The sequence below is a fragment of the Giraffa tippelskirchi genome, chromosome 10, assembly GCF_054371585.1.
Source record: "Giraffa tippelskirchi isolate mGirTip1 chromosome 10, T2T-mGirTip1v1.2.pri, whole genome shotgun sequence".
NCBI lineage: Eukaryota > Metazoa > Chordata > Mammalia > Artiodactyla > Giraffidae > Giraffa > Giraffa tippelskirchi.
The window spans coordinates 30557267-30574049 of NC_137284.1; the positions used below are offsets into that span (position 1 = coordinate 30557267).

At 49.1% G+C, this 16783-nt stretch overlaps 1 protein-coding gene across 1 annotated transcript in view; it reads right to left on the reverse strand.

The window, feature by feature from the left end:
- Positions 1–16783, reverse strand: part of TENM4 (teneurin transmembrane protein 4) — an 848025-nt gene that overhangs the window by 310951 nt on the left and 520291 nt on the right. Inside the window, exon 7 of the mRNA XM_081537618.1 lies at positions 13797–14006. Coding sequence (XP_081393744.1) covers positions 13797–14006 — 210 coding nt within the window. The remainder of the gene's footprint in view (positions 1–13796; positions 14007–16783) is intronic.

Below are 16783 nucleotides of genomic sequence, written 5' to 3' on the forward strand. Positions count from 1 at the left end.
TTTGGTTGAAGGAGGGAGTGAAGGACACTTGATGAACCTACTGGAGTCAGAGCTCAGGGGAGGGTCAGAAAGGGTCAAGGAGGAGGGGAAGGGGTAGATTCTCAGAGGTCCTGACTGGTTCCCCAAGACACCTGAGCTCTAAGCCATAGTGTCGGGGTTCAGGGGTGAAAGAGGCTGCTGGGCAAATTGTCTCCTCACCATGGGCCCGGTGCATCCGGGGGTGCAGAGCTGGGAAGGCACAGGCCGAGTGGGAAGTCAGATTTACATGACCCCTTGTCCCGTCTCTGTCTCAGTTTCCTCCTCTGAAGTCCTCTGTCGCTCGAATGCTCTTTGAGTCTTTGCCCCATTATTCCGAGAGTTCCTCCCTGCTCAGTGGGGGTGGCTTCATCATGAGATGAAGAGCAGGGTTCACGCAGAGCGGAGGGGGGCTGAGGCCTCTGCACTCCGAGGGACTCGGGCCATTTGCTGAGTGATTCGGTGACCTGAGAAGCTTGCCCATTGTCCGGGCTTTAAAGGGCCACTGCCCCTTACCATTAACCCAACTCAGGACAATGGCCATCACCAGCTTAGACAAATAAGCTGCTTAGCTGGACCTCATGCATCATCTTGTCACCCAGGCGGGGGCCCAACAGGGACATCCTAGAAGAGCTAAGAGCAGGAGTGCAACTCAGCGGTTTCCATTCTGGGGGGTTCTGGCCAGGGGTCGGGGACTGCCGCCAAGATGTGTCTGCAGCCTCCGCTCGGTGCGGGGGTTGGGGGGTGCTTGGGGTGGGGAGGTGAGGGCGAAAGAAATCTCTGATCTCTTGGAGAGGTTTCCCAAGACCTCTGGCTTCCTGGGGATTGTCAGGAAAGAGGGGTGATGGGTGTCAGGGAGGAGGGGCAGCCTGTGGGGAAGAGGATGGCTAGGCCAGGCATTCCTGCTTCGGGATGCAGGATGACCCTTCCTACCTGTGAGCCTTTCTGAGGCCGTGTTCCATGAAACAATAACCAGGACAATAAGGATCCCAAAAACAGCGGTTTCCATTTACACACTTTCTTCCATTTAAGACTTTATAATAACCGAGTACTTTGCTAAGTACTTCACATACATGATTTCATATTGAATTCTAACAATACTATGAAGTAGACACTATTATGATTCCCATTTCACACATGAGGAAAAATAGAAACTGAGAGGTTAATCATTGGCTAGAAGGCAATGGCACCCCACTCCAGTACTCTTGCCTCGAAAATCCCATGGATGGAGAAGCCTGGTAGGCTGCAGTCCATGGGGTTGCTGAGAGTCGGACACGACTGAGCGACTTCACTTTCACTTTTCACTTTCATGCATTGGAGAAGGAAATGGCAACCCACTCCAGTGTTCTTGCCTGGAGAATCCCAGGGACGGGGGAGCCTGGTGGGCTTCCGTCTATGGAGTCTCACAGAGTCGGGTACGACTGAAGCGACTTAGCAGCAACAGCATGCATCTCAGCTGGCTGTGGCGGAGTCAACATTCAAACCTACACTCTTAAGTCGTCTGTTCCAGAGCCTGTCAGCCGACGGATTCGGGAGTGTGGGGCCGGAGAAGCACCTAGCATTGTGCCTGGTGCCCTGCAGGTGCACAGTCATGGGCTTTGTTCTCCTGTTACACAATCCAAAGGTGGGTTGGGCCCTTTCCAGTTCCTGAGGCTGCACCTGCCACGGTCACCCCCTCTCGATGGGCTCTGAACGAGGGGTGTACAGAGAAGCACAGCTGCCTTCAGTCCACACCGCTCACTCCATCCCCACCTCACAGCCCAGGAAAATTGAGTCTCGTAAAGAGGCTGCTCCCTGACAGTGGGAAGCGGGGCAGGGGGGAGCGGGGCCTTAGCTTCAGAAGAAGCCGGCCGTGCCCTCCACCACTGCCGCGTGCAGCTCGCCTCCTCTGTCCCCCACCACGTGGCTACACACGAGGAAACAGAACATGTCTGGTCAGAACTCCCCAGCACATGACCCCACGCACAGCACATGCCTGGGAAAAGTCTGCTGGATGGATGGATGAATGAATGAATGAACGTTTGAGGAGAGAGAGAGTGAGCACGCTCTGGTGCCTCTTCCTCTTTTATAAGGACGCCAGTTTCTTCAGATCACGAAGGAAAGTGAAAGTGAAAGTGAAGTCGCTCAGTCGTGTCCGACTCTTTGAGACCCCATGGACTGTAGCCTACCAGGCTCCTCCGTCCATGGGATTCTCCAGGCAAGAATACTGGAGTGGCTTGCCATTTCCTTCTCCAGGGGATCTTCCCAACCCAGGGATTGAACCCGGGTCTCCCGCATTGGAGGCAGACGCTCTCATAGAACCTCAATCACCTCCCTACAGGACCTTTCCTCAACACAGTCACAGGGTGGGTTAGAGCTTATGAATTTGGGGTAGGGGACACAATTCAGTCCATTGCAGGCCTAAAGAGACATCAAACTGCAGCTCACTTCTGGGCAGAGCTCTTTGAGAGTTTCCCTTTTTCTCCAGGATGAGCCTCTGAGCCTCCCAGTCTGCATGAAAGCTCTGCAGCCCTACACCCTGGCACGCTGCCCGCCCCCCTTGCTGCCCTCACTGATGCCTGTTTTAGGGCGGAGTTGCTTAGACGTGCACCTCTTTCCTCAATATCCAACGGGTGAGCCAATGCTTTCTATTCCCCCTGGGCCCCAGCACACAGTAGATCTTTGGTAGTAATTTGCTGAACTGAATTGATTCTGAAGGACAAACATGCTTCATTTCTTCCCATATCATTCCAAATCAGAAAGAGCTTCAGTGGTTTTCCCTCTAAATCAATGAGTTGTGTTCTGAAGGCTTTGCTCCCAAGATGGTCAGTTATTCACCACAGGCCCTGTTCTGGGGCCAGGATTGTCCCCTGTCCACTCAAAAACCATTTTAGTGTGCTGCGGCCACAGCTCCCTAGTAGGACCACAGAAGTAAGCGGCTTGAGAGGGCAGGAGGGCCTCTGTGAAGAAAGGTCTTTGGGCCATCTCACAGTGAGGAAATGGGTCTTGAGTCCCCAGTGGTGGGAAACAAGAAGAGTTCCTGCAGGTGCTCTATGCTAGGGGTCTGGAAAGATCACCCTGGGACAGTAGAGAAGGATTAAAGGAAGAGATGGGAGGCAGGGAGGAGGCCACTGAGGATGCTACCGCAGTGGTCCAGAGAAGAGAGGACCTAGTCATATACATTGTGGCGAAGGGGAGCAGGATCTAGCAAAACTAGCAAGTATTATGTCAGCTTCCATTTTTGCTTATACTCAGGATGACAGCACGTGCATGTGTGCCCATGAAGTCACTTCAGTCATGTATGACTCTTTGTGACCCTATGGACTGCAGCCCACCAGGCTCCTCTGTCCATGGGATTTCCCAGGCAAGAATACTGGAATGGGTGGCCATGCCCTCCTCCAGGGGATCTTCCCAACCCAGCGATTGAATCTGCATCTCTTAAGTCTCTTCCATTGACAGGCGGGTTCTTCATCACTAGCACCACCTAGGAAGCCCATGACAGCAGGGAAGTGATCCCAACTTCAATTCTGATCAGAAAACCTTCTCACCGACTGGAAACAAATTTCATTCTTTGCCCTAGATTAGAAGGGGAGACCAGCCAACACTCAGCATCCCCTGTAATCTCAGTGTTTAGATGTTATCCCACACACAGTTGCAATGACCCCAGACTGCTATCCATATGAACGGTTTACAGATGGGCAACTGAGTGAGAGGGAAGGTCACACAGCTAACAGGGACAGGAACTTGGCTCCTATCAGGTGTAGATGCTCCCACAGTCTCTGCTGTGGCAACCAAAAAGAGGTTTCTGGAAGTACAAATATATGTATTATTGTTAGCCAGTGCAACAGCTTCCCAGAGTTATTTGCAGAAATACGATCTGTTCAGGAGAGAGGGAGTGAAGCGTAAATGAATTACCAGTCATTTCCTTCTCCTTTCAACTCGGGGTGGGAGGTGAGGGGTGGAGGAGGAAGGCCCACTGACCAGAAGGAAAAGGCATCACCGTGTTTGATCTGGTACCGAGTATCACACGTGGTTCCAGGAACTCTGGGGAACGGCGGCAGTGCAGGAGCCCCACACGGAGGGTGGGGGCTCTGTTTCTAGGCCCCATGGTTTGTTTGTTTAGCTGGTTCCTCGGGCTCACTCTCCCACCCTAAATCTCTGCAAATCATCCAGGAGGGGGAGGGGGATTAAAGCTCAGGACTCCAGGACAGAGCTGCTCACTGTTGTACCTCCTCCGGGCCTGGGGAGTCGGTGAGAGTGTAGGAATCTGCCTTCCTTCCAGAGATTTCTGCCAAAACCTTCTGGGTTCTAGAAAAGGGAGTGAGGACACGAACATTCATTGCACACCTATTATGTAGCAATCACTATGTTAGAAGGCTTGCTCATAGTTTCTCACAGACACAACAATTTTGTAAAATACTATTAAAGACAATATCCATTTTTACAGAGGAGGGAACTGAGACCCAGAGAGGTTAAGCGTGTTTCCCAAGGGCACACAGCACAAGAAGGGTCTGTAGGCCTCCATAACCTATCTCTCCCTTCCACGGCTCCATATCGTGCCATTTCTGTTTTCACTCTGGCTTCAGTCGTTTTAGGCCAGTTAAAGCAGAGGGAATTTTTTTTTTGTCTTTCAGTCTCAAACACCTATATCAATAATGGCAGTTCAGAAGGAGAGGGAGGAGAGGGAAAGGAGAGGAAGGGGAGAATTGGAAGCCACTTGGGTTCCTGGTCCAAACTGGGAGCTATTAACCAGTAATGGGGGATCCAGTTGAGCTCAAACCACCCAGTTCAGACCTGATGACAGGGGCAGAGGGCAGGAGGGGAAGGTGGGAACAGCTCGCTTAGAAAAGACCACACTTAGGAAGGAGAAGGACAGGAGGTTCTGGGAACAGCAAGAGATATTTATTCTCAAGGTGAGCAGGCCATGGAGTATAGCATTGAAAGTCTGTTACACAGAGTTCTAGAAAAAGCCATGGAACCATGGATCCCACGGACAGGGTTTTAGGTGGTAAACGAGTGAGCTGACATTCGCTCACATGTAGGACGGCCTCCATCCTCTTGCAAGCTTCTGATGAGGAGGAAGCTTGGTACTGGTTTGGTACTGGTCGGTTTTTAACACCTAACACTTGCCAACGTCCCTCTTTAACAAAGAGAAGTGAATCTCTGCTCAGCATCCTAGAGCAGGCTTGATCTCACCATGGTATTTATTTTTTACAGCTACCTTCTATTTATGGCAAGTAAATTGCTGCCGTAATATATAATTTCCTTTCTAGAATAAATTCACTTAAGAAAAAGTTCAAGAAAGGAGGCAGTTTAAAGGAAAGGAAATGGCATGGAGGTGGGCACTGCTCTAGTGCAGACTTGGACAGTGGCACACAAAGGAACCAGCGTGGGGAATCCTGATCTAATCAAGGCCTCCCCCTGCCCCGACTAGACGGCCAAGGAACCAAAGGACCGGGCAGGTGGGGGTCACGCTGCAGGTCGGATACAGATTTGGGCTCTGAAGGGAGGTCTGCTGTCCCAAGGCACACACGTCTCCCCAAGCAGGTTTCCAAGAAGACTCAGGCAAGATTATCAGGAGGCTTCTCCAGGAAGGGTTACAGCTGGAAAACTCAGCTTATGTGGATGGTGGCGGGCCTTGGAGTGTGGATCAACCAGCTGAGGGCAGATCTAAAACTGGCCCAAAGCTGTACAGTCAAGAGGGGTAGTCCAGCTTCTTCCCTCTCTCCTACCTGGTGGTTCTCCATGTTCGGCCAACCTCACGCCCTGAGCTGTCGGTCCCAGGAGATGGCAGATGTGAACGAGCTCAGGGAGTGCCAGGGTTACAAAAACGTGAGACACACTACTCTTCCAAGCTCTCCTTAGCTTTCTTCCTGGCGCCTGTTCAATAGTCTGTGACCCGAACTGTCAGGAGATGCTTGAAGATGTGGTCTGGTGTCCACAAGGGCCCCATGGAGCCGGCCACAAACATTCCCACAGGGAAACAATCCAGGCTTAGTTTCCAGGTGGAAACAGTCCAGACGCAGGGCTACCGTGCCTTCCTTGAGGGGTGGTCTAGGAATTCCTAGATCCAATCAACCCAGACACCAAAAATGTTATTTCTGTACCTTTTAATGCAATGGCATTTGGGGGAAATTAGTGGAAAGGGAGCTGCAAAGAGTCTGCGATCATGTCACGTGAGTGACTAATTAGAGAGCCCTGGTTCTCCCAGGACGTTCGGTTACATTAACTCAAAATGTGACCTGTTTATTTTGCAAGGTCAGGAAGAAGCCTTACCTCCTAGAAAGCCAATGTGGCAATTAAATTAGAGTCACCAGAGTCTGCCTGAGGTAACGTATGAAAAAGGGCTTTGTGGACCGTACGAAAAACGGAAGTGACCCCTGTGGGGCTGTCCCCACTGCTCCCACTTGGGGGGGCATAGCCGCCTGCCCCTGGTGGGAGGCTGCAGGTGAGAGCTGTCCTAGCGGAGGGAGGTACCTGGTGGAAAGGGCCCTGGAGTCTGGGGCTGTACACTGACCCTTGACTCTGCACTGGGGCAAATCCTCTCTGTGGGTCTCTGGTTATATCATCCATGCAGCCCACTGCACCATTCCTAGCAGGGTGCTTGTGTGTGTGTGTGTGTGTTGTGGGCGGGTGGTGGGGGTGGGGTGGGGTGAGGGGAGCTGGTAAAAGAGAAGAAGAGAGGATATCAACTTTTTTTTTTTCAGTTTTGACTGTAACACCTATATATGCTCAGCTCTGAAGACACAACCTCAGACGAGGCCTGCCTCAAGGGATCGGGGGTTGAACCTGGAAACCAGACTTGGGAATAACCAGGTCCCTAGACTGTCAAGGAGGGGTCTGTGTAGAAGACAGCAAGGCAACAAAGAAAGGGGGCAGTGTCCATACACCGAGGGGCTGTTAGGGAAGGTTCCTACTCAGAGTCGCCGAGTTCTAGACTTTGGAGAATCGAGCAGTCTGCCTCTTACCTCCTGAATTCCTAGGCCTGCCAGCCAGCCAACCTGCTGGCACTGGCCTCCTGAACCCCCACATCTACACTCGAGGGGCTTGGTCTTTCCAAGCACTCTTGTTAGATAAATATGGAGCTGCCCAGTCAGCAATCTGCACCTGTAGCATGCCTTCTAAGTAAGTAAGTGTTAGTCACTCAGTCGTGCCTGACTCTTTGCGACCCCACGGATTGCAGCCCACCAGGCTCCTCTGTCCATGGGATTTCCCAGGCAAGAATACTGGACTGGGTAGCCATTTCCTTCTCCAGGGGATCTTCCCAACCCAGGGATCGAACCCAGGTCTCCTGCACTGCAGGCAGATTCTTTACCAGCTGAGCTACAAGGGAAGCCCTTGTAGCTTCCCTTCTAGTTACCAAGTTTTCTAGTTATCGCTATGATTATTCTGTTACTAACCTTTCTGAATCATGGGACCCCTTCCACCCATTTAAGAAAAGGCACAATTCAGGATCACCATCGTAAGCCACCATTCCAAAAAAAAACTTAAAACTCTTAAGACTGAGAGGTTTTTCTTTTCTAAGACAAAGTTTTATCAAAACTGTTCTGGTTGCAAAGCCTGACCTGAATGCACATGGATCTCAGAGACCTTTCTTTTTTTTTTTTTTTTTAAATCTCACCAGTGTAGCTGTTCATATGTCTGACTGTAGAAATATCAAGGTATTTGATTACCATGGCCCTGCCCAGCACTCTGAGAATGTTAGGAAAGACACAGTATGTGTACTGAATTTTATTCCTTAAATCTAAAAATTCCTAGATTCTAAAATGCATCTCCAAGGACTTCGTTTAAGGGATTTTTGACCCTATGAATTAAATACCTATTTTAGAGGATATTTCTGCTTAGAGTCAGTGCCTGTTACCCCTCATCCATCAGGAAAACATCCACAAACATTTCAAATGTCATCATGGATGAAGGCAGGAGAGAAGGAAGAAATCAATTTGTCTTGCTCTTAGGAGTTAAGGACTTACATTCTTGACGTGGCTGGTGTAAGAATTTATTTACCAACAAGGGACTTTTGATGCAAGAGAACTGGTGGTAAACAAAAATGCCTGAAAACTTCACATGCTCCTGTGTCCTTAACCCTTGGGTCTTGGGCATCAAACAGACCCTCAAGTACCTGCAGTTGGCATGGAGCAACTAAATCAGGTTCCATAAAATTCACAGAGAAAGGAGACAAAAGCCTCATTGCATACATCTCCATAGTAGGAAACAGGCACAATTTTGCCTTATGATTTCACAAACTGACTTTACAGGACCCTGGCAGACTCCCTCAGGGGAATCTGGATAGGTTCTAAATTAAGTTGAATTTTTTGTTGTGTTTTAAGAAAACACTTCTGGAAGGAGCTCACATACATAGCAGTGTTTCCCATTTAGAAAGAAAAATAAACACTCCTCCGCCAGATTGGAAGTCAAAACAAAATAAGCCCAGCTGCTTAAGACCTGAGAAAGTCAATGAAACTGCCAAACAACAGTGATGTTGACCAGTGTGACCAGCCTGAGAAATCTGGTGAGGCCCAGAGCAGGGGGAAAAGTGAAGAAAAAAAAAAAGGCCACAGATTGCCCAGCATCCAGGGCTTGGCTTTTAAGGAGCAGCAGCAAAATTTACTGTCTAAGTCATTGGCCTGATTCATCTTTGAAACTCCCATAGTCCTCACCAAAGAACAAGGGAAAGATTTCACTCTCTGGTTTCAAAAAGACCTGGGAATCAAGTCTGGTTCTGTGACTTAGAAGCTGTGTGATTTAGAGGAAGTTACTTAACCTCTCGGGCCTGCTATTGCCTCCATGAGACTAAAAATGGCTATGACACAAGACAGATACGAAGATTCAGTTGAGATTCCATGAGATCCCATGATTCAGTGAGATTGAACATCTCGCACATAATAGAGGCTTCATCAAAGTTTGTGAGGTGAGTACTAGGAATCTAACAACTAGTAATTTTTTTTTAATCAGCTTTTCTTTGGTGGACTTCCCCTTATCTTCTTCAGCTTCCTACTAAAAAGACATAGAAATAACAGGATCTGGTACTGAAAACAACACAAAAAAATTGGGGGTAAAGGAGGAAAATTGAGGCCCGAGAATCAAGTAGGCTTGGGTGTGAGTCTCTGCACCCAGAGGAGCAGTGAAGCCATGGGCAAGCCACTGACCTTCCCTGGGGTTTGTCTTTGAACAGAGACAAACAAAAGCTCAAAAAAGGTAACACATGTAAAGAAAAGACACACCAAAGCTGCTCATCACATGTAAATTCTCCTACTGTTCCTATCTCAACCTCGGCTTTGAGAAATGGACAACTTTCTCTGAGCTATTTATTTTCTGACCCTCTTAAATATTAACTACCAAGCTTTTAAAGTCCTTTTACTTTAGACTGAAAAAAGTGAAAGTGTTAGTCACTGAGTTGTGTCTGACTCTTTGCTACCGCATGGACTGTAGCCCGCCAGGCTCCTCTATCCATGAGATTTCCCAGACAAGAATACTGGAGTGGGTTACCATTTCCTTCTCCAGGGGATCTTCCCGACCCAGGGACTGAACCTGGGACTCCTGCATTGCAGGCAGATTCCTTACCATTTGAGCCACCAGATGACAATTCACGGCACATTTAATATTTCTTTTGAAAAGTTTCTGTGCGGATAGGGACAAAGATCTACTAATCCTAACCACTTCCTTAGCTCCTCAGCTGTGACAAGTTGTTGTTTTAGTAAAATCTTTCTTTGTATCTATCAGTAACTTCTAGATGGTTATCCCTGGGGTGGATTAGGATTTTGATGACAGAAGAGAGCTGCTTCCCATTTCCTTTCCTGTTCTGTGATGCCCCACGGGGGCCTCCCTCCCTGCTCTTTACACGGGGATTTTAGCAGGACAGTTTTGGGGAGCCCCAGGCCTGGGATCGCAGCCGGGGCAGGAGTTGACACAGCTGGAGGCAGAAGGCCTCCGGAGCCCGTGGAGCACACAGCTTGGCTCCCAGAAGGCTGCTTCCCAAAGGGCCAGCCCTCAGAGGAGGGTGCTGAGTCAGCTCCTGCCAGAGGAAATTTCATTTTCACCCTCTAGGAGCCTGAGGGGCTGCCTTTGTCATTTAAAGTACTTTCTCAAAGACGCCTCTGGGGAAGAAGGCCTCTAAAGGAGCCAGAGCAATTAATCTACTTCAGGTGGTCTTTAAAGCCTTCAATTGGTGGAAGGGAATGGAGGTGTGGAGATAGGGAAGGGAGATAGTGACCCCAGAAGGGTTTCCCCATTTCTCCTGTGCTGCAGCTGAGGCTCTGGGGGGTTAGGTCCTGTGCCCAGGGTTGCATCTCTGGGGCCCAATTTCAGAAGGCTTGACTAACGGCCCTGCTCTCTTGGGCTTCCCAGGTGGCATCAGTGGTAAAGAACCCGCCTGTCAGTGCCGGAGATGCAAGAGACGCGAGTTTCATCTCTGTGTCGGGAAGGTCCCCTGGAGGAGGGCATAGCAGTCCACTCTTAGCATTCTCGCCTGGAGAATCCCATGGATAGTGGAGAGCCTGTTGGGCTACAGTCCATAGGGTCACAAGGAGTCGGACACGACTGAAGCTACTTGGCATGCACGCCTGGTCTCTTGGCTGCACTGTGGCCCTCATGCAGTCTGTACTGCTTGCTCCTCCCTTCACATATTTACTCACTAATTATCACTCCCTAAAAGGCATCGGTAAGGCCCTGCACCAAACTGTTAAAAGTGGATATCTCTGGGAGGAAGAGTTACAAGAGGACTTTACTTGTTACCTTTCTGCACTGTTTGAATGTTAGCAAGCACTGTTACTTTTATAACTGACAGAAGCAACAAAGATGATTCCATGAAAATAATTTCACACTTTTCCATGAAAAAACAACGAAACAAAACTTAACAACAAGTATTGGGCTTACTATGGAGCAGGGCCCACTCATCCTCACTTGCTGGGGCTGGGTCCGTGCCAATGGCAGCAGGTCCTTGGGGTCACAGAAGACCCCTAGCTTTGGGGTTTCGAGGGACAGGAAGGTGGCAGGTAGGGTGACACTTGTGACCAACCAAACCCAGAGCAGCAGGTCACCAAGGACCGAGACTCTCTCTTCAGGCACGGGATACATTTATTACCAACCTTTAGAGTGACTCCCAGCTTCGATCCCTGGGTTGGAAAGTTCCCCTGGAGAAGGGAATGGCAACCCACTCCAGTATTCTTGCCTGGAAAATTCCATGGACAGAGGAGCCTGGTGAGCTCCAGTCCATGGTGTTGCAAAGAGCTGGACACGACTGAGCGACTAACACTTGCGCTTTTCACTTTAAAGTGACACACTCAGAGTAAGGCCCCAGGGAAGGACTTTGAAGTATCTCTAGGTCCCCTGGGAGCCAGAGTAAAGAGGAGCGAAGCTGGGCAGACAGCTGTAGGCTGAAGTCCCCCATCTTCCCTGCACATCAATAATGCAATAATGCCATCAGTCTGCTGCAGAACTTGCAACAGTGTGATTGCTCTTGTTCAGTTAATTAGCAAGAGGAGAGATTAAGGACTTTAATCTCCTGCCTTCTCTTTTACCTACAAGGGTTATTTATTTAGAAATGAACAAAAAATATCCCAAAGTATAAACATATTTTTCCAAGTAAGCTTAAGAAGGCTATTGATGGGCACACCTGTCAGCACCCATACAACACTCAGAAAATCAGAGTACCTTAGAAATTGCTCCATCATTGGCAAGATGGGGAAACTGAGGCCTGAAGAAGGACAGTGATTGTCCTGTATGGATAAATAGCCAGTAAGCCACAGAGCTGGGCCTGAAACCATTCCAGGGTCCTTATTTCTCCACACAATTTAAAGCAAGGGCGGCTGGAAGGTATAAAGGTGTAATGGCACTGAACCACTGAAAGGACAGGGCCACTCTCAGGAGCACAGGAGGAAAAAGGCCCTGGAGGATGGCTTTGTTCTTGGTCACAGAGAATGCAGGGTTCAAGATCCTACCAGAAGAGAACCACCAAGGCCAAAGATCTGTCTGGTTTTCAAAGAGAGCAGAGGCTGGGAGAGCTCCTGGTTAGGGGAGGGAGCCGGGGATAAACCACCTTTCTTTGTCATGGTGGTGGTGGTGGTGGTGGGGTTGTTGGGTAATGCCTGAGAGCCTCAGTTCAGCACCCAGAGGAGCTCAGGTCACTTACCATGTGGCCTCCCACACCCTTCCAAAGTTAATGCCTATTTACTGGCCATGTTCCTGGGTGTAAAAGAGCTGGCGGCAGGATCCCAGCAGCTCCCTACTCTGGGTCCTTTGTCTGTTTTCCCTCTGCCCAGAATATTCTGGGCTATTAAAGCCATTGGTTATCTCCATCTGACACACCCTACACCCTACTTTTTCTTTCAGATCCAGGGAAGGCCTCCTCTAGGAAACATTTCCTGATTCCCTTGGGCAGACTGGAGACTATTCTCCTGAGTCACCCCCACACCAGGTTCCTACCTCCTTTATCACCTTAGGCTGTAATGATCCTAAGCGATAAGGAGTCTGACTTTTCTGGGCATGACTAAGGGCCAGGCAGTGTGCTGGGAGCTTTCACATACAGGCTGTCTATAAATTCCCTGGAGGGAGGTGGGCGGTGACTGTGGCCATGACTAACCTTTACTAAGCTCTATCCCAGGCCCTGTAATGAGCCCTCATTATGAGCTGGGTACCACAATGCCCATGTTATACTTGCTTGAGGAAAAGCTTAAAGGCAGTGTGCCCTGTCTGAAATTCCACAGCAATAAAGCTTATGTTTAATGCAAAGATGTCTGATTGCAGAGCCCATGCGTCCTGCCTATTCTCTCTGAATCTTTGCTGCCTTTTCCAGAGTTTGACTGGAATTTAGTGCCACACAGGCACTTACTAATAAATGTTTGCAAAATCAACACACAACCTACAATGTTAAGTGGAGAAAGTCTCATTTTCTTTCCTCTTCTTTGATAATCAGGAAATATTGGTTCATCAGGGAGATCCCAGGTTATCTCATATATATCAACCCCCTCCGTAGGCTTGAATCCCCTCCAGGCTTCAAATTCTTGCAAAGAAGTGAACTAGTCACTGCTAGACACAGAGACAGCAAGTACCTTGGCCCAGGTCACACAGCACCTGACCAGGCGCTAACACTTGGGTCTGTAGGCTCCCGGTCAGCCTGGAGCTCTTGCACTGAGTCCTCCCATACCTCTTCTCCTTGAGAGTCAGGGCAGGACTTATAAGAGGCAGTTCCCTGCTTGAGCCCAGTGGCTCTCTCTGCAGTCAGCTTTCAGCCCTGCAGCTAGCTGCCTGGGCTCCAGGGCCCCATCTCCAGGCAGTGTGAAACCTCAAGAACTTCCAAAAATGCCAGAATCCTTTCTCTCAGCCTCGTCATGGTCAGTGGAGGCACTATGATACCGGTCTCAGGCAGGGTTGTGAGGAGGATCCAATAAAGCAACAAGTGACAGTGGCTGGCACAATTCCTGGCACATAGCAAGCAGTCAATCAGTGCTATTTTTGACTTTTCATTTTCAGAGTCTATCTTTGTCTCCCTGTCTTTGCCTGACTCAGGTTCTACCTGATTTTTCTGTCTCCTAGTATCTGTCTGAGCATCTCTGTTCCGCAGCTCTGTCTGCCCAATGTCTGTCACTGGGGTGGGAACAGCAGCCCCCCAACCCCGCAGACCCCAGCAGGGCAGGAGCGGGGCTTTCCCCGCCCATGGAGCCTGCCAGGTCCCCTGAGAACCCCGAGCTCCCCATGCACCAGGCCCCTCCACCCATTCAAGCAGCCCAAGCAGGCAGATTAACCAGCATCGCCAACCAAAGGGTAAAACACAAACCCACAGAAGTTAGGAAGAGAGAGGGACTTACCGTTTGCTGCGACCCCCAGGCTGGCGGAGCCACTTTTAACTAAGAATGAATTAGGGACAAACTCTTCCTCAGAGTCTGAGTCCGGGGTTGGCTGGGCCACACCGTTGCCTAGCAACCGCCTCTGGCTCTCATTGGCCGGAGGGGAGGGGGGCGGGGAGGGGGACTGCTCAATAGGGGTTGATGAAGCGGATGAACAATGCAAGGGAGCACCTGCGAACCACAGAGACAAACACAGACAGAAAAAAAAAAAATAATGAAAATTGGTTTTGAGGCACACGGGGAGGGGGAGGGCACAAAATAAAACACGCATCAACAGGGGGAGGGGGCTCCCAACACTGGGCGATATACTGCACACGTGGCCCGGGGGCGGGGCTGATGCCTCTGGCAAAGTGGGTGCAAACTCCTGAAGAGCTGGCCTCCTGCGCAGCTTGCAACACTTGGGAAGGCCTTCCCGCTTTGCCTGTTCTCTGAGAGAGGCCTGAAAACCTGAGGTCTAGCCCCGGGGCCGGGGCCGGGCTGTGTCTTCTATCACACAGCTGCCCCGCTCTGAGCTTCAGTGGCCTCCCTGACGAAATGAGCAGCCACCCTGGGTGATCGCTGAGCCCCTGCGAAGTTGGCCATTCTGTGATGTCAGCGAACTGAAATAATGTGTTTTTTTTTAAATAAATTTATTTATTTTAGTTGGGGGCTAATTACTTTACAATATTGTAGTAGTTTTTGCCATACATTGACATGAATCAGCCATGGGTTTACATGTGTTCCCCATCCTGAACCCCCCTCCCACTGAAATAATGTTCTTATTAGTCAGATTTTAATCCAGCATGCCTGGAACAGCCTCCGGGCCTCATAAAAGGTAGGGGGGAGTTGGAAAGAACGATCTAGCGCCCCCTTCACCGCTGGCATCCTAGGATTTCAACACACTTAAACTTTTCTAAGAATCTGACACTTTTGAGGTTTTTAAGTATGTTCTCTGCAAAACTTCTTGAGAGAGCAAGAACTCTAGCAGTCTTTTTCACTTGTGTATCTCCAGACTCTAACGTAGTACCTGGCACATAGTAGGCACTATATAAATGTTGGCTGAAGAGATGAATTCTAAGTGGTTCACAGACTAGGGTTCTTAAATTCTAATATTCCAGAGGAAAATGCTGTATACCTTTTATGGCACTAACATCCTGTGAGTCTGGAACTCCAAGTTTGGGTGCACTAAGTCAGGATGCTTGACTGCAGGTTTCTAACATGTCAGGGTCCCACGATTCTAAAATGCCAGCTTTCTATCGTTTTGTGGGCACACCCCCAACTCTTCAGAAGTGGGGGGTGATGACTGGGGACAAGACCTATGAGGGCAGACAATTTTCTGTCCTACGTGTGTCTGGCGTTTAGGCATGTGCAGTACATCATTTACAAGAGAGGGAACATAAGCACAGACATATACAGTACGAGACAAAGCATTCACTTGACAGCCAGGCCTGCTGCTCTTCTCCCACCTTGACTCATAGAAGGTTTAAAACATAACCAGATCTGTTCAGTTTTTCAGAGACCGAAACTTAGGAAACAAAATGCAGCCCAGACACGTCATCACAAGATTTGGTAGAGCCCTGAGGAAGAGGTGGTATAGTCAGAGGCTGATCCTTGGCGGGGAGGGGCGGGGGGTCTGTCTACCAAGAGAGGTTCACTCAGTTCAATCACCAAATCCTGCAGGATTTTGCAGTTTCCATGATGCTCATGTCAACCCCTGAGTCCAACCACATGTGACATTTTATAGAGCTGCTGTGTATCCCACTTGGTTGGTTCGTATTAGAAACTCAGTAACAGCAATTGAGACAGCAGGAATCCATGATCAAGGTACAATCTCTGGGTAGCTTTTCCACCTGTGTTTTGGTTCACCTAAAAATCTGGGCTATGCTTTACCTTCAGTTCAGTTCAGTCGTTCAGTTGTGTCTGACTCTTTGCAACCCCATGGACTGATTTACCTTAAAATCGTCCAAGCCAGGGTTTCCAATTCACCCTAGGGAGAGCCTTCCCTGACACCACTTACCACATAGCAATACAGGGATGATAATTTCTTTCTTTGAACTAACCTTTTTTTAGTTCTGTTATCATATTTGCTCTGGTGTATTTGGAGTTATCTGTAGCTGTCTCCCATATAAATGCGTGTGCACCCTCTTGGGATACAGTACCTTCTTGCAGCGGGCTTTGAAGTTCAACAGAATAGGAGTTTGCATCATGCCCTAGCCTCCTATTGGCTATATGATCTTGCGTCAATGTGTTTCAGTTCCTCATTTGTAAGTTGGGAGCTCCTCCCCTTTAATAAAGTTATTGTAAGGATTAAAGATACTACATCCGAGCACACGGCATGCTTCAGCAAGCAGAACCCCAGGGTCAGTGCTTAACAAATGTTGACCAAACTGAATGAAACCACCCCATGAAGAATTCCATTCAAGATTTCCCTTCCCCTGCAGTCCCAGGATTGAAAAGATTTTGTCGGCCAGGCTGCATTAATTAAGCAAATATACATTCATTTCCTCATCTTTTATTAACCAAAGACATCTTCTAATCTCCAATCAGAGCTTCTGATGAGCTTGAGATAACCAGGACCAGACTATGCTGAGTTGTTAGAATTTCAGACAAAGGTTAAGAAACATGATCTGTGGTTCCAGGGTGCTTGTTACAGCCTCTTCCTGAGTAAATCTGTCAAGCTTTATGAAATAAATAGTTCCAGAACTAAGTAACTTGTTCCATCACAAACTTCGGAGATTCTGGGCTAAGAACAGCACAGTCCCTCCCAGGCCTCATGCCTGTTTCTTCTCCCTTCCATGCAATCTCTAGGCCTCACCCCAGGCCTGTGGGGTTGCTCTTTACATTCATACCTAACATTCAAGCACCTAAGAGGGTGCCAGACCCTTAATAAGTGAAGTGAAAGTTGCTCAGTCATGTCCAACTCTTGGTGATCCCATGGACTATACAGTCCATGGAATTCTCCAGGCCAG